Source organism: Lycorma delicatula, chromosome 12 (genome assembly GCF_047948215.1).
Source record: "Lycorma delicatula isolate Av1 chromosome 12, ASM4794821v1, whole genome shotgun sequence".
NCBI lineage: Eukaryota > Metazoa > Arthropoda > Insecta > Hemiptera > Fulgoridae > Lycorma > Lycorma delicatula.
The window spans coordinates 10,306,371-10,330,932 of record NC_134466.1 but is presented as its reverse complement, the minus strand read 5'-3'; the positions used below and the strand labels follow the sequence as shown (position 1 = coordinate 10,330,932).

General features: G+C 34.6%; 1 protein-coding gene across 2 annotated transcripts in view; it reads right to left on the bottom strand.

The window, feature by feature from the left end:
* Positions 1-6,452: 6,452 nt before the first annotated feature.
* LOC142333513 (uncharacterized) overlaps positions 6,453-24,562 on the bottom strand; it is a 33,101-nt gene continuing 14,991 nt past the window's right edge. Inside the window, exons 3-5 of one of the 2 annotated variants that reach the window (XM_075380775.1) lie at positions 22,880-22,966; positions 21,974-22,034; positions 6,453-6,799 (exon numbers count right to left, since the gene is read on the bottom strand). In XM_075380775.1, coding sequence (XP_075236890.1) covers positions 6,564-6,799; positions 21,974-22,034; positions 22,880-22,966 — 384 coding nt within the window. In that variant the 3' untranslated portion in view covers positions 6,453-6,563. The remainder of the gene's footprint in view (positions 6,800-21,973; positions 22,035-22,879; positions 22,967-24,562) is intronic. The other variant, XM_075380776.1, reaches the window with a different exon arrangement.

The window sequence follows — 24,562 nt, the reverse complement described above, 5'->3', positions numbered from 1 at the left end:
ACACAAGAGACATTTGTTTCTTAGTTTACACATTGGAAACTAAAAATAACCGTGTCATTTTTTTTAATAATTAAATCCTATTAAATGTTCATGAGAATGACGGTTTTTTGAGAGAGATTCTGGACAAAAAGTAGTACCAAAGATAAAAAATTGTCGTAAAGGAAAAGAAAAACAAACAGAAAAATCGCTTTCAACACGCCGGAAGTAGATTTCACCGGCGCTACGTAGGGAATAAAAAACATTTCCACCTTAAACTTAAGAAAAACTTTATATTTACTCAGTACGACAACGGTTGCACGTGAAAAGAAGTTTGACATGTTCAGTACACGACAAGGCCCATCTTCTTACCATTCCAGCAAAATTCTGGTCATCCCTTGCCGTAAGGGTTGGTCAAATTAAAAATTGTTTCACAGAAAGGTTTTAGGTAACGTTTAGAGGACTAACGACCACTTTAAACCGATTCGATATTGTGCCTATTATGGGACGTATGATATTTTTTGTCTTCAAAACCCCATTTTTTTCCACCCTCCTGGACCAATGGTTCATTGGACTTTAGTCAAAGTGGACTTTAGTTAAAAAAGTGTATTTTAGTTTAAAGTGTATTTAACTTACATAGGTTTTAGGCTCAAAAAGAATAGTAGAAACTTTAAACGATTCGATAATTTACTTAATAAAAATAATATAGCGATAGTTTGTTTTTTTTTTAATAAAAAGACCCCCACTACCACCCTCATGATCCGATTTTGGTCGTTAACGAACTCGACCAAGATTTTGGGACAAGTTATTTTTAAGGTACAATTTTAAAATAATTGGCGCAAAATGACGGCAGTTATCGTGTCCACAAGAAAGTGAAATAAATATATATATATATATATATATATATATATATATAACATTTTTTACTGATAGTTGTTTTGGGGTCTGGGGGATGTGAAACGCGAAATCTTTCGGATGTAAAATCATGATACTCATTACAATAGGTAGCTTTCTTACGAAATTTTCCTAAAAGAAATAGAGCAACAAACAAGGCAATATATTATTAAATTTACATTAAACAATACCTTAACAAATTAAATTGTAAAAAATAGCTGTTAAACCTATTCCACATGAAAATGGGTTAGTTAGAAACTATTATATTTCTGTTAATTTAAAATTTTTCTTTCCGGCTTGATATCGCCACATATACTGAAAGTTTCTGTGTGTGACATGGGAATGGAATTTCGTAGGGTATGAAATACGACATGCATGACCGAGATTCGAATGCGATCTCTGAATGAAAAGCCGAAATGCTACTGCTCTGCCGTGGAGATTGTCGGAGTAACCTTAAAATTAGTAATCGATTGTTATGTAGGTAGATCGTTTCGTCTATCAGATATCTGTTAATCTGACTATTTTATTCTAATGTATTCTCTGCGATTGGAAACACTACGATACCAGCTGCAAATAAATTTTCATATAATTAAAATTTTTTGTTGTCAAAACTTGTGTGTGTGGATGTTTCTAAGCAAGCAGGTGAGGGTGCGTCTCAATTTTTATATTCTGCTAAAAATTGAAAATAATAAACATATCAATCGGGGAGACTTCTGATCTACTATTTTCGAAAATAAATTTTTTAGCGAAAATGTGCGTTGTTAATGTTAGATTTCAATTATGATTTTCCTACTCGCTACACAAGTAAGAAACAGTTTATTACAATTCATCTTTCGAATACAAAGAGTTATCTATTTTCTGTTTTTAAACAGTATATCTCAGTCATTCGTCAGAGTAAAATGCACATAAATATGTGAAATTATAGGTACTATAACTATTTTCTTTGAGAACACCGATGTTCTTTACAGACCTAGTCACTCTGATGAACAGACTTAGTTGTGACAAAAGGGCTGAAAATCACCGATATTTTGTTGAGATTGGCGTGTTGCAAGTAAACATTTGGTTCGGTGAAGACGGTGAGGTAAAACATTTCTCATCAATATTGTCAGTAATTGTGGTTGAAATTCTCCCAAATAGTTAAGCTACATTCAGTAATGACTTGTTTCTGATGTGCAGCTACCTAAAACTTTTAACGTTATGATGACTAAGATACTTAAATCAGATATTAAAAATATACATTATAATTTTGAAATATTTTATTTGTACATGAAAATGGTTACAGCTGGTTACATCCTAAAACAGTTTTTGACTAAAGATAAGTAAAATAATTTAAACGGTAAAATTTTATTTAGTTATACTCAGTATACCGTAAAGCAAGCGGGAGTGTATTTTAAATAATTTACAGTGAAATTGTATTGCAGTCCGCGGATTTACCGTCTGCTATAAGGCTACTGCCTGATTATGAAGACCCTATCTGTTCTGCATCCCCCGACACATCTAGCTTTATAAAATTAATCAAAATATGAGGTAGCCTCTGAAGTTCGATATGAGGAGCAAAATAATACAAGTTTTGAAGCAGAATCTTTTCCCGTGAACCTCATACGATAACTAAAGGTGGGTTATAAACTACCTTGTTCTAACGTGAACATATAAATCTAATATGAAAGAAACGTATAATAATATAAAAATCCTATGAGAAAATGTTCAGTCGAACAAGTAACCGTTGGACTATTTCTTGAGATTTAAATATTATTGCGTTAATAACGGGTTTGCATTTCAGCAACGCTAACGTTTGCTACTTTTGTATAGCAGGGAGAAGAAAAATCATTGTATCAGTAGGGAATGGCCAAATCGTAAAGCACTTAAGCCTCTAAAAAAGTCGTACATTTCTTACTAGTTACCTCAGAAATGATTCATCTACGTTCACTGCGTTCAAAATTAGGGCTTTTGAAAAATTTATTAAGGCGATGGTTAAAAACGGTGGTGGATTTCATTATTTGAGAGAAACGTTTCCTCGTGGTAGTGACGCTGAAATAAAGGAACAAATTTCTGTGGATTCCCGATAGAACTTTGATTAGAAATGGAATATTCGAAGAACTGTTAAGCCAAATCTAAAATTCAGCGTAAAAATCGTTTATGAATTCATAAATCCGACTATCGCTATCAGAACATTGTGGCCGAGTTATAACAATCGGACAAATGTATGATGAGGTATAATATGTCCCTAAAAATTCGTTTTTTTGATTCTCTTTTGCCTTTTTTTCCAGACAATTTCGGCGCGTTTACTGACGAGCACGGGAAGCGCTTCAACCAGCAAATCTTTAGTCATGGAGAACGGGTAGTAATGGCATCGTAGTGAAAGAATAACCGCAAATTATTGTTGGACGCTAAAGAGGAATGTTCCAGATTCCAAACATGCAACGAAATCAACTACCACATTACGGATGAGTTGATCAGCGCCCTGCATGTTTGTAAATTTAAAAAAAAAACCGGTGGGTGGTGCAGAAAATCTGTTTACGTACTTGAAAAAATTCGGCGTTAAAAGTTGTCTTTTGATCCCATATTTTATTCCTTGTATCGAAAAATTAAAATTTTTTTCTGAATGTAATTTATATGGACTTTATTTATTTAATTTTTTAATTCTACATTTAATTATGTACGAGTAATTTTTTATTGAAATGCCTGAACAAGATTTTCCACGGTTCCCTCAATCTACCCAGATGAATGCCGGGACAGCGGAACGATTGGAAATCAGAGAATAAAGTACTGTAATACATCTTATTAAATGCACGTAATAGAAAGAATTTCACAAAAGTCTTTCTTATGAACAACATTCATACATTTTTTTCGAAGTTAATTTGCTTTAAAATGACGTATAAAATTTGAGTTGAATTCATGAATTCACTGATAGGTCTTAATATCAACTTAAACCATTTTATTTACGTTCTTTTCCGAACCGGCGGCATACAAATTCATTGTTAAGGGGTTAGCGATTAATAATTGAAACTATATAAATAATTAATTTCTAGGTTTTTGAGAGATAAATAATATGCGATGAAAATAGTAACGCCAAGTAACATAAGAAGTATTTCATTTATTAAAATAATTATAAGACAAGAAATGTGTGTGACTGAAATCGCTTGATTTTGTGCCCGATTACAAGAGACACAAAGACTGAAGACTTTATAAAAACAATAATATACTGAGTGCAGAGAAACGAGATACGGAATACAAAAGCTCTTTGCAGTACCTGAAATTATTAATTTCACGTTAAATTTCCTAATTTTCTTCTAATTTTTGTACGGAAATATTTTGGATCTAGTTACGTCAGGGAATAATTAAAATATTAAACCGTGATGGTGATAAAATAAAAATAAAAATATTTTCAAATCGCTCCTATAAAAAGTTTAATATGTATCGTTCAAAATAACGCGATAAAAATTGACATCGGGACCTCTCGGCTGCTTTGATGAATATTAAAGCGTATAAAAAGTCCTAAACAAAAGTATTTTTTTATCAGTCGTTAAAAAAGGCAATTTTAAACGATAACACGAGAAAATAAGAAACATTTTTACAAGTTCTTCTGCTGATATGACATGGTAAAAAGGGTAATGTAATTTAACGTGCAAAAAATCATTTTTGTAACTGTTTTATTAAAATTATAAATTCTGGTGATAATAATACTAAGAAGTCTCATAAAATCGAATTTAAAAAGATAAATTTAAAAAAGATAATTTTAAAAACAATTTGTGTTTATATAAATAGATACATAAAAATTCAGTTTTAAGAGTATAAGTAAAAAACTTGTAAACGCTGTAATCTTTGACAGAGCTAGTACAAGAAGAATTAGTAAAAACCTCTTTTTCGTTTAATTCTACTTGAATCTATGGACAATTCCGTATTCAACTCTATGCAAAAACGGAATAAAAACGCATCCGGTCGAGTATTTTTCATGATTTATTTAACATTTATATCGAACATTGTTCATGCGTAAAATCACGTTTTTTCAAAACAGAAATAATTATCTCCGAATTTATTTTCAAAATTAGTGATCGTTTATTTCTTTACTAAAACGATTATTTAGGAGCGAGTACGACTTTATCTAAGTACATGGAACTCTATGGAAAAATTCATCTTCAACTCTATGCGATAAACGAAATCAAAAGACGTTCTATCAAGCTTAATTTTTCATATACATTATTTTCTTATTTACTATCGACTAACTGATCTATCTTAATTAGCCTATCGTCTAACTTATTAAATTATTTTAAACTCATTTAAATCGGACACTACGTTTCTCTATTTCATCTCTAAGCTTTGTTCTAAGGCCACCTAATTTTTCCTCAAAATGAGGCGTACATTTAAGTCTTAAAAATAAAATTTATTTAAACTAGGAACAACCTAGAAATTCTGCAAGAATTATCATAACCCTCGACACCAGCGTCAAAAAATAATATCTAGAAGTTGTTGAAGTTAAAATTTTTACAAATGCAGTTGTAACTACTTATAAAATATGTAAATTTTCTATCGCGGATAATAATTTTGATTTTACTACGAAATTTACAATAATTTATAAAATGAACAACCGATTAAGGCAGTGAGACAACAACGATAATAACGATAATAAAATGTACACAGAAATTATTTACTTTTTTTTATTAACAAAAAGGAAACTATCTTCCCCCTTAATTAAAGAGTAACGACACCTTTTCACCTTGGTTTGTTCACAACGAACACATCGAACAACTTACGTAGTTAACCGGAGAAAAGAACTCTTCCCAAAACGGAATAATCTGGTGACGCACTCTTCGGTTGTACGCTCGCCTATAATAGGATACAAACTTCAAATGTTATAATAAAACATTTTAAGTTTGTTAAACCCTTTATTTAATAACCCCCACCACGGTTTTATTAAATCGTAATTTGAAGTGTGAATTATTCCGCATTTTTCTTCTCTAGCTGGACCTTGGTACCATTTGGTCTACGATTTGACCTGTAGTAACAGCAGCCGATTTATCCTTTCGTTTATTCAACTTTTTATTCTTTTAAAAATCTATTGTCGAACCTTACATTATTCTTTCCGTTCATCCTTTTTGTAGTTCTTTCTGGATTTTCTTTTTTTTAAATTTATTTGTCGTTTTACATTCTTAATCTTCTCTCTATTTTATACGCTTCCACTTTCCATCGCTAAAAGTTTTTCTACGCTTCAGAGTATTTTCAGCACACTCCGAGTATAACTCAAACGAAGAGCTTTCCAACATCATGTCCATACCCATTCCAACATCAACTAGAAGCCGAGTCAAAACAAATATTCCAAACTTTTGCATAACCTTCTACGTATTTTTAACATACAAAATTTCAATAGATTAAATATTTTTATGTAACATTTATATTAACATAATGGTCTTAGGTATTCCTTTTTCCGATCGGGCAGAGTAGATAGGTTTACTTTCATGTTCTACTACAACTGCTTTACCGTACATTTTAGTTTATTCCGTTCTCCGTTTAGGTTAGCATTTTTAATCGACAAGATAGCTTTATGGGGTGATGAAGAGGTCATAAAAAATAACAAAACAAAGATATAATTTTAATTATATTTTATTTATTTTACGTTAAAATTCAGTAATATTTAGCAGGAAGTATGAGATTAGTTGCAGATTTATTTTAAATTTACGAAATATTTTAATAATATACTAATTATTTATTATTACTGCCATGTTAAAACATGCATCCCTAAGTCCATTCGATTTTTTATTCTCAATTTTAACAGTATTTTTAACTTCGTCTATGCGTGACAGCATCCTAACAGAGGGTATACGTGTAAGTGTTTGATTATTTTGATTATAAATTGTAACGAATACTTTTGCCGTCGATTTGTCAGTCCCAGTCGAATTTCTCCACTTTATCAAAGTAGAGGGAAACTCATAAGCTGTAAACAAAAAATAAAAGAAATGTTTATACAGTTCATAAAATTAAAAAATACACAGTCTACGATTGAACACAAGAAAAATATTTTAAACGGTAAAATTTTATTTAATTATACTGTGTAAAGCAAGCTGGTATATGTTTTAAATTATTTGAAAGAGGAAGAAGTTCTTCCTCCAACTAAAATCGGTTTTAATGATAACACTGACTCTTAAATAATTTTAGATATCAAATTTTTGTAAATCATAGATAATTCTTCGATTGTAGATAGCAGTATGAAAACAGATAAACGTCTTTCTACAGATTTTGTCGAAATACGATACGAGCTTACACGTTCCAAATTCTATGCGGCGATTCAAGCTACTTATAAGCTAATGATTTTTATATTTAATTAATTTCATCGACTACCATTTTCGGTAATGAAAATTAAATTCTTTATGTCCCTTCAAGGTAGAGATAATTATGCGCTCAAATATATTTATTAACCTATTCTGAATTACGAATTATTTTTTAATTACTTATCTATAACGTTCATGTATTTAGATTCTCCATCACCCACGGTTTCTGTACGATAACCTTGTGGAACATAATTCCACAAAAGTAATACTTTTGTGGAATTCTGTGTACTCAGGAAGGATAAATTACGTGCAAAAAAGGATATTTTAACGATTTCTAACAGCGAGTGGGGTACTGGCATACAATTATTAAGGTAATAACTGAATACGCAGGATGGTTCATTAATTGCAATTTCTTTCATGTTTGTAAGAACAGTTTTGCGAGACTCAGTTAACACCTTAGTATTGTTTAAACGTTCGCTGCACGTAGTGTAGGTTAATTCTGTTTTGTGATTTACAGTTACTGCTGAATCAAGTGTGGTTTTAACGAATAAATACGCCAGGGAAGTCGGTAATGATCCGAGGAATTTTTTTTTACGTTTATCGGGATAAGACGTTTACGGAACAAGACGAAGATTGATTATACTAGTTGAAAAAAATGTTATGAAATATACTTTGGCTGTAAAGTTCGGAATCAAAATAAAAACTGGGACGCTCTCATCTGCTGTTCAATGTGTGCGAAATGTCCGACAGACTGGGCTAGGGATAATCAGCACATGAGGTTTGCTTGACCGTAGTATGGCGAGAACCGCAAGAAGTAGTAGTAATTCCAAACACACTGTGCACCAATGCCTCATAACGCTTATGGAGGTGTAGCTCTTGCTCACACGGCTTTATCATCGTTTCTCGAATACACCGCCTGCCAAGTTCAAGTGGCTTTGGACATAAAAAACTTTCGGTAACACTAGTCGGCCAGATGAAGATTCTAGAAAAGTTGTCGGCAAAAGGACCGCAATGGAATTGTAAAAAGCAGACTGGAAGTTGTTCAGGGAAACTGTTGAAACCCTAGCGACTCAAGATTCGGTTAATATTTGGAAATATCGATAAAAGTGTTTCTAAGATTAGAAAAGCACTCCTGAAAGCCGCCAAAAAAGTTATTCCGAGGGTAAAGTGAAACGCTACTCTCCCTTTCGGATAGAACACCTTCAGTTCTTAAAGGAGGAGCGGGACTTGGCAAGAGAGTAAGCTGAAAGAACGGAATCCTGGAAGGATAAGATTATATACTAAAACACAAAACTGCAGTCCGTACTGACACTAAAGTGTTTTTCTTTCGTGAAAGTTACGAAGCGTCTCAAGATTTATATTTTGAAGAAAACAGTTTAGTGTAAAACAATACTTATGCTGACACAGAAAACCTCATCGTGAACTTAACTCTATAAAATTGAGACTGTTCGCGATTCGTCAAAAACTAGTGTTTTAAAGGCTGTTTTTTTATGCGATTATAAAAATTCCCTTCTGTGCTAATTTATCTAACTTGAAAGAAACGTAATATGACAATACGAAAAACCTGTTAGAAAAAATTCAATAGAACAAGTAACGTTGGACTGTACGTTAAGATTTAAACGTTATCGCGTTATTAACGGGTTTGCAGCTGAGCTACATTAAACTTTATTACTTCTGTGCGAATGGGACTGCAGAGACCAGACAAATCATTGTATTAATAAGAAATGGCCAAAACGTGAAGCACTTACCCCTGAACCCACCGGGTTGGTCTAGTGGGAACGCGTCTTCCCTAATCAGCTGATTTGGAAGTCGAGAGTTCAGCGTTCAAGTCCTAGTACAGTCAGTTATTTTTACACGGATTTGAATACTAGATCGTGGATACCGGTGTTCTTTATTGGTTGGGTTCCAATTAACCCCACATCTCAGGAACGGTCGAACTGAGAATGTACAAGAATGCACTTCCATTTACACTCATACATATCATCCTCATTCATCCTCTGAAGTATTATCTAAACGGAAAGTACCGGAGTCTAAACAGGAAAAAGAAAGCACTCACCCCTGACCGAAATGTTGTACACATTTCCTACTAGTTAACTCAAAAATCATTCTTCTACCTAATTCTATTCAAGATTAGGGCTTTTAAAAAATTTTGTTAAAACGATGGATAAAAACGGTCCTGGTTTTCATTATTTGAAAGAAACGTTTCATCGTGTTAGTAATGCAGAAATCAAGGAAAGGATTTCGGCGAGTTTCCGATAAGAACTTGAATAGGGATAGACGATTCGAACTGTTAAGCCAAGTCCTAAACTCAGCGTAAAGGTCATAAAAATGTCGTGCAAAACCTTTTTAGGAAATCATAAATCCCTCGACTATCACGACATGTGGGTGAATTAGTCTCTCTTTTTTCTTGTTTAGCCTCCAGTAACTACCGTTTAGATAATTCTTCAGAGGATGAATGTGGATGATATGTATGAGTGTAAATGAAGTGTAGTCTTGTACATTCTCAGTTCGACCATTCCTGAGATATGTGGTTAATTGAAACCCAACCACCAAAGAACACCGGTATCCATGATCTAGCATTCAAATCCGTATAAAAATAACTGGCTTTACTAGGACTTGAACGCTGTAACTCTCGACTTTCCAAATCAGCTGATTTGGGAAGACGCGTTAACCACTAGACCAACCCGATGGGTGTGGGTGAATTACTGCAATCACATAGCCTTACGGGATGTAATATATCCCTAAATATTCATTTCTTGGATTCACATCCGGAAAATTTTGGCGCGGTCAGTGACGAGCACGGGAAACGTACTAACGGTACTAACTAAGGTACTAACGGCATCGAAGTGAATGAATCCTCTCAACTTATTGTTCGGCGCTAAAGAGAAATGTACCAGATTGCAAACATACAACAAATACAAGTACCACATAATAATAAGTTGAATAATGTCCCTTATGTTTGTAAATTCTCATATTTCCTTCAAAGATTACCGTATCACAAAAATCGGTTGGTGTTTGAGACAATTTGTTAACTAACTTGAAAAAATTCAACGTTAAAAGTTGTCTTTGGATCGCATATTTTGGTCCTTGTGCCAAAAGAAAAAAAATCATCTTGTTCCTTAATGTAATTATTATGGACTCGTATATTTTAATTTTTTGTACGTGTAATTTTGCGTTCAAATGCCTGAACGGGGTTTTGTCACGGTTTCCATCAATCCACCCAGACGAACTCCGGGGCAGCGGAACTTCTTTGTAAAATGTATAAGTATCCAAGTCATCAAGACCGGTAAAACAGTCAATTCTGTTAGGTCCGTTATCGACCAATCCCCCCCCCCCCTAATATTTTGTCGGAAAATAATCGTATATTGAAATATTACAACTCCTTTTACTTTAAACTGCTCAGTAAGTTAAACTGCTCAATAAGCGATCAGTTTAATTTATAAGTTCAATAATGATTTTGTTTTGCTTTGTTTTTATCCTCCTCTATGAATCATGAGACCTTGCCGTTGGTGAGGGGGCTTGAGTGCTCAGGGATACAGAGTACCTGGACCGAAGGTGCAACCATATCGGAGAGGTATCTGTTGAGAGCCAGACTAAGGAATGATTCCTGAAAGAGGGCAGCAGCTCTTTCAGTAGTTGTTAGGGTCGTGAGTCAGGACGACTTAAACGGTCATATCAACATCACTCAGTCCTCTGAGTACTGCGCAGCTGAAAGCAATGGAAAACTACAGCTGTTTTTTTTTCAAAAGCAATAATGGAGGCGCCTTCCTTGGTAAAATATTCCAGAGGTAAAATAGTCCCCCGTTCGGATCTCCGGGTGGGGACTACTAAGGAAGGGGTCACCAGAAAAGTAAAAAATAACATTCTACGAGTCGGAGTGTGGAATGTTAGAAGCTTAGAAATGGTTGGTAGGGTAGAAAATTTAAAAAGGGAAATGGATATGGTAAACGTGGATATAGTAGGAATTAGTGAGGTTCGGTGGGAAGAGGAAGGCGACTTTTGGACAGGTGACTTTAGAGTAATTAACTCAGCGTCAAATAATGGGCAGGCAGGAGTAGGTTTTGTGATGAACAAGAAGATAGGGAGGAGAGTGGAGTACTTCAAGACGCAGAGCGATAGAGTCATTGTAATAAGGATAAAATCAAAACCTAAACCGACAACGATTGTTAACGTCTATATGCCTACAAGCGCCCATGATGATGATGAGGTAGAATGTGTATACGAAGAGATTGATGAAACAATTAAACACGTAAAAGGAGATGAAAATTTAATAATAGTTGGAGATTGGAATGCAAGCATTGGAGAAGGCAAGGAAGGAAATATAGTGGGTGAATACGGGCTGCGTAAAAGGAATGAAAGAGGGGACCGACTTTTAGAGTTTTGCACGAGGTATAATTTAGTAATTGCCAACACCCAATTTAAAAATCATAATAGAAGAATATACACTTGGAAAAAGCCAGGCGATACTGCAAGGTATCAGATAGATTATATCATGGTTAAGCAAAGATTTAGAAATCAACTCGTTGACTGCAAAACTTACCCTGGAGCAGACATTGATAGCGACCATAATTTGGTGATAATGAAATGTAGATTGGGGTTTAAAAACCTGAAGAAAAGGTGTCAGATGAATCGGTGGAATTTAGAGAAGCTTGAGGAAGAGGAGGTAAAGAAGATTTTTGAGGAGGACATCGCAAGAGGTCTGAGTAAAAAAGACAAGGTAGAAAATGTAGAAGAAGAATGGGAGAATGTTAAAAAGGAAATTCTTAAATCATCAGAAGCAAACTTAGGCGGAATAAAGAGAACTGGTAGAAAACCTTGGGTTTCAGACGATATATTGCAGCTGAAGAATGAACGTAGAAAATATAAGAATGCTTATGATGAAGAAAGTAAAAGGAACTATCGGCAATTAAGAAATGCTATAAACAGGAAGTGCAAACTGACGAAAGAAGAGTGGATTAAAGAAAAGTGTTCAGAAGTGGAAAGAGAAATGAAAATTGGTAAAATAGACGGAGCATACAGGAAAGTTAAGGAAAATTTTGGGGTGCATAAATTAAATTCTAATAATGTGTTAAACAAAGATGGTACACCAATATATAATACGAAAGGTAAAGTCGGTAGATGGGTGGAATATATTGAAGAGTTATACGGAGGAAATGAATTAGAAAATGGGGTTATAGAGGAAGAAGCGGAAGTTGAGGAGGATGAAATGGGAGAAACAATACTGAGATCTGAATTTAAGAGAGCATTAAAAGATTTAAATGGCAGAAAGGCTCCTGGAATAGACGGAATACCTGTAGAATTACTGCGCAGTGCAGGTGAGGAAGCGATTGATAGATTATACAAACTGGTGTGTAAAATTTATGAAAAAGGGGAATTTCCGTCAGACTTCAAAAAAAGTGTTATAGTAATGATACCAAATAAAGCAGAGGCAGATAAATGTGAAGAATGCAGAACAATTAGTTTAACTAGTCATGCATCAAAAATCTTAACTAGAATTCTATACAGAAGAATTGAGAGGTGAGTGGAGGAAGTGTTAGGAGAAGACCAATTTGGTTTAGATAGGGAATCTTGGAGAGCTGCATCAAACCAGTCAAATGACTGAAGACAACAAAAAAAAATTGTTTTTATACCTTCTCCGGGCCGGATCCTGCAGTTAAGTATTACACAGCCCAGGGGAGCGTCCTTTACTCTAACGGGCGTCCACGACTGGGCCCCCCGGTCGGATTTCACTTTGCACCCGCCTCAGTCCCCTAAAGTAGGATCCACCAGGCTATGCCGTCCCTGGGTCCCCACTCCTGGAGCCGGGACTCTGTATTTATGCCAATGTCTCTAACGGGGACACCCCGAGAGGGGCACCCCCGCCGGGACTCGGTCTTCATCGATCGGGAGTGCGAGAGTCCCCGTACTTCATCGCTACTGCCCACTCGTGCACGCACGTGCAAACGGCAGCTCCGCAGAAGGCTGCTCTCATCCCCGAGCCCCCCATCCTTTTCCTGAAAACCCTCGTCACGAATCCTGCGACGGTATCAAAACTCTTGGAGCTGCGCAACACGATGACGATGTTGTTCTCCACGCTGAACGGTCCGGTAATCGCCGAGCAAGCTAGGCGGTACTCATAACACTGTAGGCAGCAGAACACCACATGTTCCGGGGTATTCGGATCGCCACAGTAAGGACAATAGGGGTCATCCGCCCTCCTCTTACCACACAGGTATGCGCGAAAGACCCCATGCTCTGATTCAACTTTTAAAATACACAGACTTAGCTGACATTAAACAATTAATAAAATAATATCGGCAATTTACGTAAATCTTTTATATCGTTATGTTCCATTTTGTTGAAAGGAGTTTCTCTTTTACCGAAAAATTGGACGGAGAAGGAACCTCGGTAAGTATTTCTCGTTGATCGTGAAGTTAAGCGTTCGGTAATTCGATTTTGTAATCGGTAGAGAACCCGCTATCCGGCTGCCGTAGGAACGAGTCAGCCAAATTATTTTTGTTTGTTTATAATCATCTTCGAATTAGTGAATAAATGAGTCCGACCGACCGAAACATCAGCCTAACTTTAATTTGTAATGTTGCGTATCCTTTCATCAAAACCGATATTTCCAGTTACGACTACGATAAACAATCTGCCTGAGAAACTCGAAGAAGGGATGTAATATTTAGCTCTTGTCAAGAAAATATTTATCGTAAAGGTAAAGTACGCTGATTTTCGTTCTTCAACCTCTATTCTCCATTGGACGTAGCGACCCGTTAATTACATCAATATTCGAGTGTTAGCGGAATTCAACCGAACACAGCAAACTCGTACGTTGCCGTAGAACGTATGTTGAAATCGGTCCATCCGGTTGCGGCATATGTTTCAGCAGAGTTTGTCTACCGTGAAGCAGTCGTTAATCCTTGAAATCTAAATAATCTAAATGTCTTGTTTTGCTTTGGAACGATGAACTAAGAACGATATTATATTTAAAGGTTGTTGTTCTTCGTAAATTGTAAAACAGACGAGTTTTCATTTTACAAGCTTAGTCGTGGATTTTTTCATTCTTAGAGAGTTTAAAATAAATCCTTATGTTCCATCGCGATGCGATTCAATAAAAAAGGCCTAATTATTTATATGCATGTTTTTACATGTAATAATGAAATTAAGAACATATCTCCTTATAATAAAAGACATCAAACTATTAATTTACATCGAATCGATGATAAAAAGAATGTAGTTAAAAATAGCGACTTTCTTTTCAAGAACTATCGATTTCTAAATTTTTTTTTTTTTATGAGTACAAAGAAATTATTTATAAACATAAAACAATTCTTGTTTAACAATGAATAACTCGTTTTAAAAAATATATATCTGGAAATTTTAATTCAGTTCTACATACAACATACTTTTCATAAGTATATCGACACTGAAGCGGATTAGCATTGCAGTACTCTCGATTGAAAATCGAATCTTTTTTTATTCTTTGTAAATCACCCCGTACATCCGAATTTCTACAACTAAAATCAAAGTATTTGAGGTCAATACATTATCGATGAAATATGTACGATTATAATTTGGAGAGGCACGGTTATATAAACCCTTTATATCTAATTCAACATGTTTTTTTTTTTTTGTCTTCAGTCATTTGACTGAAGACAAAAAAGGCAAAATTAGGTTTTGTTAGGTCATTGTTTGGCGTCCATATATATAATAAATTATGTAAACCAATATTTGATAAATTTCAGTTTATATTTGTGAACGTGCATTCTTTTGCTAAAAAACGTCCATTTCTTTTTAATAAAATAACAGTATTCACATTTACAAAACGAGACAACAGAACTATTTTCATGTAACTTAATACGATAAAGGTCTCATTATGCTTCCCTTCTGATTTTCAATAAATTACAGAAGCGTTTAAAAAATATTTCCATCAATATAATTAAAATCGTATTTAAATTCAAAATAATATTCAGTAACACCAGGTCTCCGGTGTTTTTTTATCGGCGGAATAAGATATCAATCCATTCCTGAGATGGTTTATATCTGATCATTTATTTAAATTACTTCACTAAAAAAACCTGCAATTTTCATTTTATTGTGTTCCTTTAAAAATATAATTTAAGAATTAATTTTATTTTCCCGTCTAGATAGCGCTATTGCAGAGCCATTGCTCTGGAAGCGAAAGTATTGTAATCGGCACAATTCGAGCATATGCGGTTTTCACCGGATCTTGACGTTTTGACATCTAAGGAACCCAAAAAACCGAATGGAAATTTGACAGATGTTAATGTTCGTATGTACATATATGTGTGTGTGTTTGTGCGCGCGCGCTTGATGTTGGCCTCTAAATCACCTTTTTTTTTATCTTCAGTCATTTGACTGGTTTGATGCAGCTCTCCAAGATTCCCTATCTAGTGCTAGTCGTTTCATTTCAGTATAACCTCTACATCCTACATCCCTAACAATTTGTTTTACATATTCCAAACGTGGCCTGCCTACACAATTTTTTCTTTCTACCTGTCCTTCCAATATTAAAGCGACTATTCCAGGATGCCTTAGTATGTGGCCTATAAGTCTGTCTCTTCTTTTAACTATATTTTTCCAAATGCTTCTTTCTTCATCTATTTGCCGCAATACCTCTTCATTTGTCACTTTATCCACCCATCTGATTTTTAACATTCTCCTATAGCACCGCATTTCAAAAGCTTCTAATCTTTTCTTCTCAGATACTCCGATCGTCCAAGTTTCACTTCCATATAAAGCGACACTCCAAACATACACTTTCAAAAATCTTTTCCTGACATTTAAATTAATTTTTGATGTAAACAAATTATATTTCTTACTGAAGGCTCGTTTAGCTTGTGCTATTCGGCATTTTATATCGCTCCTGCTTCGTCCATCTTTAGTAATTTTACTTCCCAAATAACAAAATTCTTCTACCTCCATAATCTTTTCTCCTCCTATTTTCACATTCAGCGGTCCATCTTTGTTATTTCTACTACATTTCATTACTTTTGTTTTGTTCTTGTTTATTTTCATGCGATAGTTCTTGCGTAGGACTTCATCTATGCCGTTCATTGTTTCAACATGTATTCGTTAAGTAATATCAAGATTACTTTAAATCAAATATTAAGGTTACGTTTTGTGACGTTAATGTATGATCTAAAAATCCCTTTTTGATGAACACAAATTACATCGTATAATTTGTTATATATTAATGACAATTTTTTATTTTTTAAACCGACTCACACCTTCATCTCGCTATTTTATAATCCCGTAAATAAAATAAAATAATTCAACATATGTATGAAACGTTATAATTTTTTTTGTTTTTGTTTACGCCATTCTGGCATAAAGTGTTCCGTTATTTTCTACGAATTCCAAGCTAGGGTAGGTCCCGTTGCTTTGTTACAAGGAATGTTTGAATTCCACTTGGTTTCGTATTGCTGGGTCTGTAAAGCCCACCTGTTTTTATTATTGTTCTTGTGTTCGACCCTCCTACCGTCATCCTTAGCGACCGCGCCCATTATTCTATCGAGTTATTTCTGACTACCCTTTTCATACACCCGTTATTTTTTCGTCCCGTTTAACAACATGACTCGTGCTCAGGCCACCATCATTTCAGCTAACGCTGCGCTGTTAGCCAAAGCGCAGCTTCGTGTTAACAAACTCAGGAGAATCGTCAACTCTCACGGAATTTCTGTATCTAGTAAACAATTTGATGATATCAAAGCCCTCGATCAACAGTTTTATGGCATCATCGATGAAATTCTTATTAATAACTCAGAAATAAAAAACCAGTCAGAAATTTGTGATATAAATTTAATCAGCACCGAATGGGATTCATTGTTTTGTCCCATTAAACTTGTAGAATCAGAAACTCCCGATTTAAAACAGAATATCAAACCAGTTTTTCATTCCTTATTAGAGACTCCGAAATTCAAAATTCCCATTTTTTCTGGAAATTTCCACGACTGGATAAATTTTCACAATCTGTTCAAAGGTTCCGTCCATGAAAATTCACAGTTATCTTCTGAACAAAAACTGCAAATTCTAAGAACACATTTATCTGGTAATGCGCTCCTATTAATTGAATCTCTGCCAATTTCTGCGGAAAATTATCAAGTCGCTTATGACATTTTGATTTCCAGATATGACAACAAACGTTCTCTTCTAAATAGCTTTTACAGCCGTATTAAATGTTTTCAGTCCGATGATTGTAAAAATTACCTCTCTAATTTTAAGGCCACGTACATTTCCTCCATTAATGCGTTGAAAAGTCTCAACATAAACTTAGAAAATTTTCTTCTTCTGCAGCTTGGTTTAGAAAAACTCACCCCCAATGTTCGAACGCGTTTCGAAAATCGTATCGCCTCGTCAAGCGTACCCGCATACGAAGAGCTGATTGAATTCCTCACGGTTGAGGAAAAAATTTCCGAAAGCCTTGACGCCGATGTCACCTTTTCTGAAAAATTCCCTACGTACTTTAATAACCCTAGTCCTCAAACATCAAAATTCTCCAAACCGATAAAATCCTTCTTTGTTCAAAATCACACTCCGTCCGGCCGCTGTCCGGTATGTGCGGACGCTCATCGTATTTATGGCTGTAAACAATTTCAAACTTTGTCACATGAACAAAAAATCGCCTGGTTACGAAAAAATGATCGTTGTTTCCGCTGTTTGGGCTCTCATTCGCCGAAAACTTGTATGTCAAAATTCAACTGCAGAAACTGCAATAACTCCTCGCACCATACTTTACTGTGTCAAAAGAGTAACATCGCTCTCTTCGGAAGTTCAAACGACCGCACTTTTAAACCCTTTTCATCTTCAGGTCGTTGTACCACTCCTCCGTCTCCTAATTTTTCCCGGCAAAATATTAAACAGAATTGTCCATCTCAGTCTTCCAGTAATTTTCAATCGTCCCATCACTCGTCTCTACGCCCACATACCCCCACTCTATCTGGTTGTCATTCTGCTCATAACGCTTGCCCCTCACCCTCTGTAACCACACCTGCTCCCACGACACCTTCCGTGACTCTAGCCCCTAATTTTCTCTCTAATAATTCACCCGTCACTCATTCCGCTCGTATCAGTTCTACTCCAATTTCACCGCAGTCTGACCCCAACGCAACTTGTTTTTCCTGTCATTCTTCTTGTGAACAGTCTTCGACTGTGCTGCTTGGCACTGCCATCGTCTCTTTAGAAGACTCGTTCGGTAAACTGCATACGGTCCGTGCTGTTTTGGACTCCGGCTCGCAACGCACCTTAATTACCAAAAATTGTCTTTCCCGTCTTGCCCTTCCTTTGGAAAATTCTGAAATACGCCTTTCCGGTATTTCCTCTACCCATGCTTCTGTTCTTGGTACCGCTAACATCAACATTCACTCCTTACCTGAATTCAAAAAGACCTTTCAATCTAAGGCACTTGTTCTTCCTAATATTTCTGGTAACCTTCCTTCGCATTCTTTGTCCCCTTCAGTCGCCCACAAATTTCAACATCTCCATCTCGCTGACCCGACGTTTTGCTCTTCCTCGCCTATTGATCTTCTCATTGGCAGTGACCTGTTCTGCCATGTTTTGGCGCCTTCCGGCAATATTCAAGAATCCGGATTTCCTTCCGCGCTCTACACTGTCTTTGGATGGATAATCATCGGCAACACCTCCGAATTTCTCGCTTCGCCGTCTGAAGAATCAACTTCCTTTTTCAACACCCTATTTTCACAAGAAGACTCTGTTGGTGACACTTTTCATAAATGTAGGGAAACCGAGGAAGTTATGTATGCCCAGCCTCCCAATCCGGATGATCAACGATATGAGCATCCTTTTCATCCTAAAACCACTCGAAGTCCTGCAAAACGATACGCTGTCGCTTCAACTCTTTCTTCAGATGCTACGACCGTAGCTAACAACCGCAACAGATCATACAAATTTCGGACCTACGAGGCTAACCGTGTTAAACAAACTTTGGAAACTACTTCACCTCATTCTGTAAACTCTTCAAATAACGCTTCTGACATCGCGTTTCAAGGATCTTCTGCCTCACAGCTTCCTTCTCGCGATTCCTGGTGGAATGGACCACCAGCCTTCCACGTTCCTATCAATCGCATACCTCTTTCTAAGCTCAAGAAAACGACTTCTCAAATCCGTTCTTTCAACTCCGTATCTTCTTACCGAAAACCCCATTGATTCGAACCTCTCTCTTCGTGTTCGATGGACTCTTCTACAACAAAAAATTCAACATTTCTGGAATCGATGGTCCAAGGAGTATCTTCATGAGCTCACCTCTCGTTCCAAATGGAACAAAGCCCAACCCAATCTTGCTGCTGGTGACCTCATCATGTTGAAATCCTCCAATACTCTTCCTCTGCGTTGGCCCATTGGTGTCATCTCGGAAACATTTCCTGGTAAGGATGGTATCTGCCGTGTCGTCCGTATCAAACTCTCTTCCGGTTTCATCACTCGTCCTGTAAATAAGATTCATCCTCTGGTCTTCTCTTCATGATTCTGCTCGCTCGCCCCCCAGTATGTTTACGCCATTCTGGCATAAAGTGTTCCGTTATTTTCTACGAATTCCAAGCTAGGGTAGGTCCCGTTGCTTTGTTACAAGGAATGTTTGAATTCCACTTGGTTTCGTATTGCTGGGTCTGTAAAGCCCACCTGTTTTTATTATTGTTCTTGTGTTCGACCCTCCTACCGTCATCCTTAGCGACCGCGCCCATTATTCTATCGAGTTATTTCTGACTACCCTTTTCATACACCCGTTATTTTTTCGTCCCCTTACTAATACACACACACACACTATCCTGTCCACTACCTGGAGCTGGTTACCCCCGCCTTTTTCGCCATCTTTTCGGCAGAGTAAATCCAACTTCTCACCACTGCAGTCGCCTAGGGCAATACTCTCCTGCAAACTTTGTGGTAACATTCACGCTCAAGCAGAAATTCAAACTCATCACTACACATTTGAGATTCCACGCCTCATATTACCACTAAACCACATCACGCTGCTGTATTCCTGATTCACCGTGCGGACTACGCCCAGGACTACATAGGTATTCTTCTGTACTTGCTGCTACGAGTTCATCTCTGGCAAATATTTGTGTGCTACAGGCAAGTTCAGTTTTTCATTACTCATTACGTTAAACCTTTATGTTATCATTCAAATTTGTGGAACATTCAGTTCATCCTACCTATGCCGTTCAAGTTTCAATTTCAGTTTAGTACAGTCACGACAGGTCACTTACAGAAGGCTGTCATTGTTCAGCTGCAACCCATTTCATGTGCTCAATTAAGTTCAGTGTGATTATATTGTAATTAACTCTTTTGTACTGTAATATTATTGTGTCTTTTTCTACGTCAAACTAGAATTACATTTTTACATTATTTAACGTTAAGTTTGTGGTTCATAAATCAGGAAAGGCCAATGCCAATCAAGATTTACTTTAATTTATTTTTCTAAGTTTATGACATTTGTTCATTGCCAATTTTTCAATATTACAGCATTTGTCAGTAATGCAATAGTTTTCCAGTCATATTATGTTTATTGATGTTTTGTTTTTTTTAGTATATAATTGTAAATCTCATTTTAATAATATTATTGCTGATATGCTGATTTCAGTTGATATTTCTTATGTGAAATTAAGTTATGTTTATTTCATAATTTCATTTAATTTAAGGTTATGCTTTAACATAAGTTCAGTTTTTTACATAATTAAAGTCCAATTTCTTTTGGCAAATACTAGCTGTGTGTTTTTTTTATTTTTTAACTTTACCCAACAGTTTTATTAAGTTTTTGTAATTCGATTTCCGCCGTTTATAACGGTCGTTTATGAGGTCGTAACCGTTTTCAATCGGTAAGCGTCCAAAAACTAATGAGAACACATTTACGAAGTCCGTTAGTTTCAGCAGAGTGAGTAATTTAAATGATGTTAAAATTCCATTCAATTGAAAAACTTTCTGCTAGACTAAATGATATTAGGTATAAAATTGAAAACGATTTTATTCTTTAAGCAGAGTCTGGTTTTACCCTATGTCTTATAGATTAATCACTCGATGCTCTACAGTACGAATTCGGTAAGTAAATTTAATGCGTGTTAAAAGCCTGATTGGGACGCACCTTTCCGTACCAAAGAGTGTGAATCTAACGCTCCACCGCTAATCTCAGTTTGAAACGGCTCTTATATTTATTGTCTGACATTCATTTACTTTTTAGATAACTGATTTGAGACGATCGATTTTAAAAATCATTATATATAAAATTCCATTACCACATCGTTAATTCGATATAGAAACAGAAACAATTTTTTTTTATATATACGAGAAATCATTGCATCGCACAATCTGATTTTGAGCACTATGATTATTATTTTAAGAAAAATGTGTTTTCTAATCCCTACAGCCAACCAGTAGAAGTCAAAACGGTAGAGAATCTTAGTTTAACGAAGACAGGAAAAACTCATCTTTATATTGGTTAGCTGTATATAATTTCAATAAATCTTTTTCCGAATGTTTTCTATCGTAAAAGGATCGTTAAATGCTCTTCCGTTAAATCGGTCATCGCCCTCCTTAAATGTTGTTTTGTAGAGGTGATATTTTCGGATCGGAGGTAGGTTCACTCTCTCTTATAAATACGTTTATAAATGCAATATGTTTATAAATGTCTATAAATATGACAATAATGTCGTAAATCAACATAGTATTATAAATTCTTAAACGCTGTTGTATATCTCCGAGTCCTCTCTTAATAAACGCTTACTATGCCAATTTCAAATCGTATAATAGTATTCAATAACAAACCACAATGTTCAAAATAAAAATAATAAACTGTAAAATATAGTAATATTCTTCAAAAAACTTACAGTAATGTATATTAGATTTGTCTACCTCTTTGTACACTAAGCCGCTTTTCAATTTCGTATCCTGAAAAATAAATTTACTGAAATAAAAAATAGATAGTGTGAAAGATAAAAAATGTGCATCCAAAGTAAAGAAAACTCAGATGCGTAATGCGATCAGATAGAACTTAAAACGGATAAATATCATTTAAGATATCTTTTTTCTTTCGTAAAACAAAGACCCGTTTTTATTCTTGAAGCAACTCGAATGAGGATTTTATAAAAACCTTTATACAGAAAACTTTTACGTGTATACAGATTTAATTTCTTTCAGAAAAAAAACGAAATTTCACGTACGGATAAGTTATATTTTTTGTGCATATTTTTAAATAATATACTATTTACATGGACAGAGGTTTGAATAATAACTTAAATATGAATTTAAATTTAATGAAAAAATCTTATTTTTATAACTGTACCCGTTTTAGTTAACTTTGGACGATATTTTGGAACTAAATTTTAATATTTTGATGTGAACTTATTTATTAGTATTAAATATATCCATACTGAACTATAAATATTAAGAAAATAATTTAAAAAACCAATCGTGTAACAATTACATTTTTATTTAGAATCTAAACAGATGACTGTTTCCATTGCTGCAATCATCAATAGACACTCGAGATAAAATATATATAAAAATATATATTAAAAAAAATAACAGAAATAATAATAGCAATGAACGATAATAATAGACAAATAAACAGTATATGCGAAAAATCTTAAAACAAGTAGTTTAGTCGGGATTTTAAAAAAAAAGTAAAAAAAATTTTAGTAATTGTCGTCTACTTTATACATAAACTGATGTGTTTGAATTTTACTGTTATCCTGTCCTCCAATTTATACAATATTTAATCAGTAATTACTCACCGAAATGTTGATCAGGGAACAAATTACATATGTTTTAATCGAATTTTCAATTAATACTTCCACCGAGAGGTTTACCATATACAAGCCCTGAAAAAAAAAAATTATTCAAAATGTCAAACTCATTCGCTTCCTCTTTTGGCAATGTAATGAAGAAGAACTGCCGTTTACCAAAAAACGACAGAGTAACGACATTTTTACCGCAAAAGTCTTTACAAAAACTTTTTGTATGGTAAAATTAACTAAATATTCCGTTATATTGCCAGTCGTAAGAATAGAACGTAATATCGGTAAGTCTAATTCGGTTTTCTTTCCTAATTCAACTAAGAATGACATGAATCGACGTTAAATTTATTTCTCCTTTTTGTAGTCTGTTGTATAAGTAGTATATTTGTAATTTGCATATAATTCCTATCAGCGTGAAATATTGCCTGATATTTGTCATATCACCCTTTAATAAGTAATATATTTTATCTTACTTCAAGTTAACCTAAATAGATTTACCGTTAACGATGAGACGTAAATTTTTTATACCTATGAAAGACGCCGAGTCTGAAAACACGTCTGTCTTTTCAGGTGAAGACAGAGAGCAACCGTAATTAGTAAAAGTTTAATTCTATAATTTGTAACAAAAAACAGCAAGGAAATAAAATTATACAAATTACACGGAAGTGAGAAACAGAAATTTAATAAAGACATACATACATATATTTACAAGCATATAAACGCAATAGACAGTTATTTAATATCGCTGATCGCATTCGGAATTTTGGATATTTTCAAGTTCATAAAACTTGATAATATTTCACATAAATAAGAACAATTTTAAATCTCCTACTGTTGAGAAAGTAATTAAAATTTCTTTCGCAGTAAAATATTTTAAATATTAAATATAGATATAAAATATTAATATTTTAATAAATAATAATAATTAATATTATTACAAATAAAATATAATTAAAAAGAAATGTTAAATATATTTAAATGTTTTTAAATATTTTAATTTAAATATTTAACTTATACATAAAATTTATATTCAAACTAATACACACCAGTAACCACAGTACAATTGTCTACTAAAGATATTAATATAAAGTGAGTAGTCCATTTTAAATGGATGACTGGGACGGTAAACATACCTCTTATACTTTTCCTTGGATTTCCAAATAAACCGTTTTAATGGAACAGATGTCTATCTCTACAAAAGTACTAACTAGGGAAAAAGATACAAAAGTAGCACGTAAAAATATTAATTTATGTATATTAATAGATACAGATAACGGTTTCTAGGAGAGACTTTGATGTCACTCCACCACCACTTGGTGGTTCCAGGAAAAACCATGACGTCTCGGCTTGTCATACCATTTCTAAGTATAGGACAGATTACACTGCTATAAAATTTATAAAAATTAAAAGCAAATGATCTGACACCCGCAATATTAATAAACCTTTATTGCAAAAATTGTTCTGATTTGATCGAACAAAATTAATAGAATTTAACCACTTATCGGCTGCAGTAACGAGTATCACAGCGACGTTTGATCTACTTTATAACTACTACTGTAGCTTTGGCGTATCGGGCAGGTAGTATTGGGGTGAATAGCTAGAATGAATCGGATATGGTGGTCGTTTTTTATTTGATCCAAATTTAGTAGAAATTAACAAAACAAAAGATTTTTTAATTTT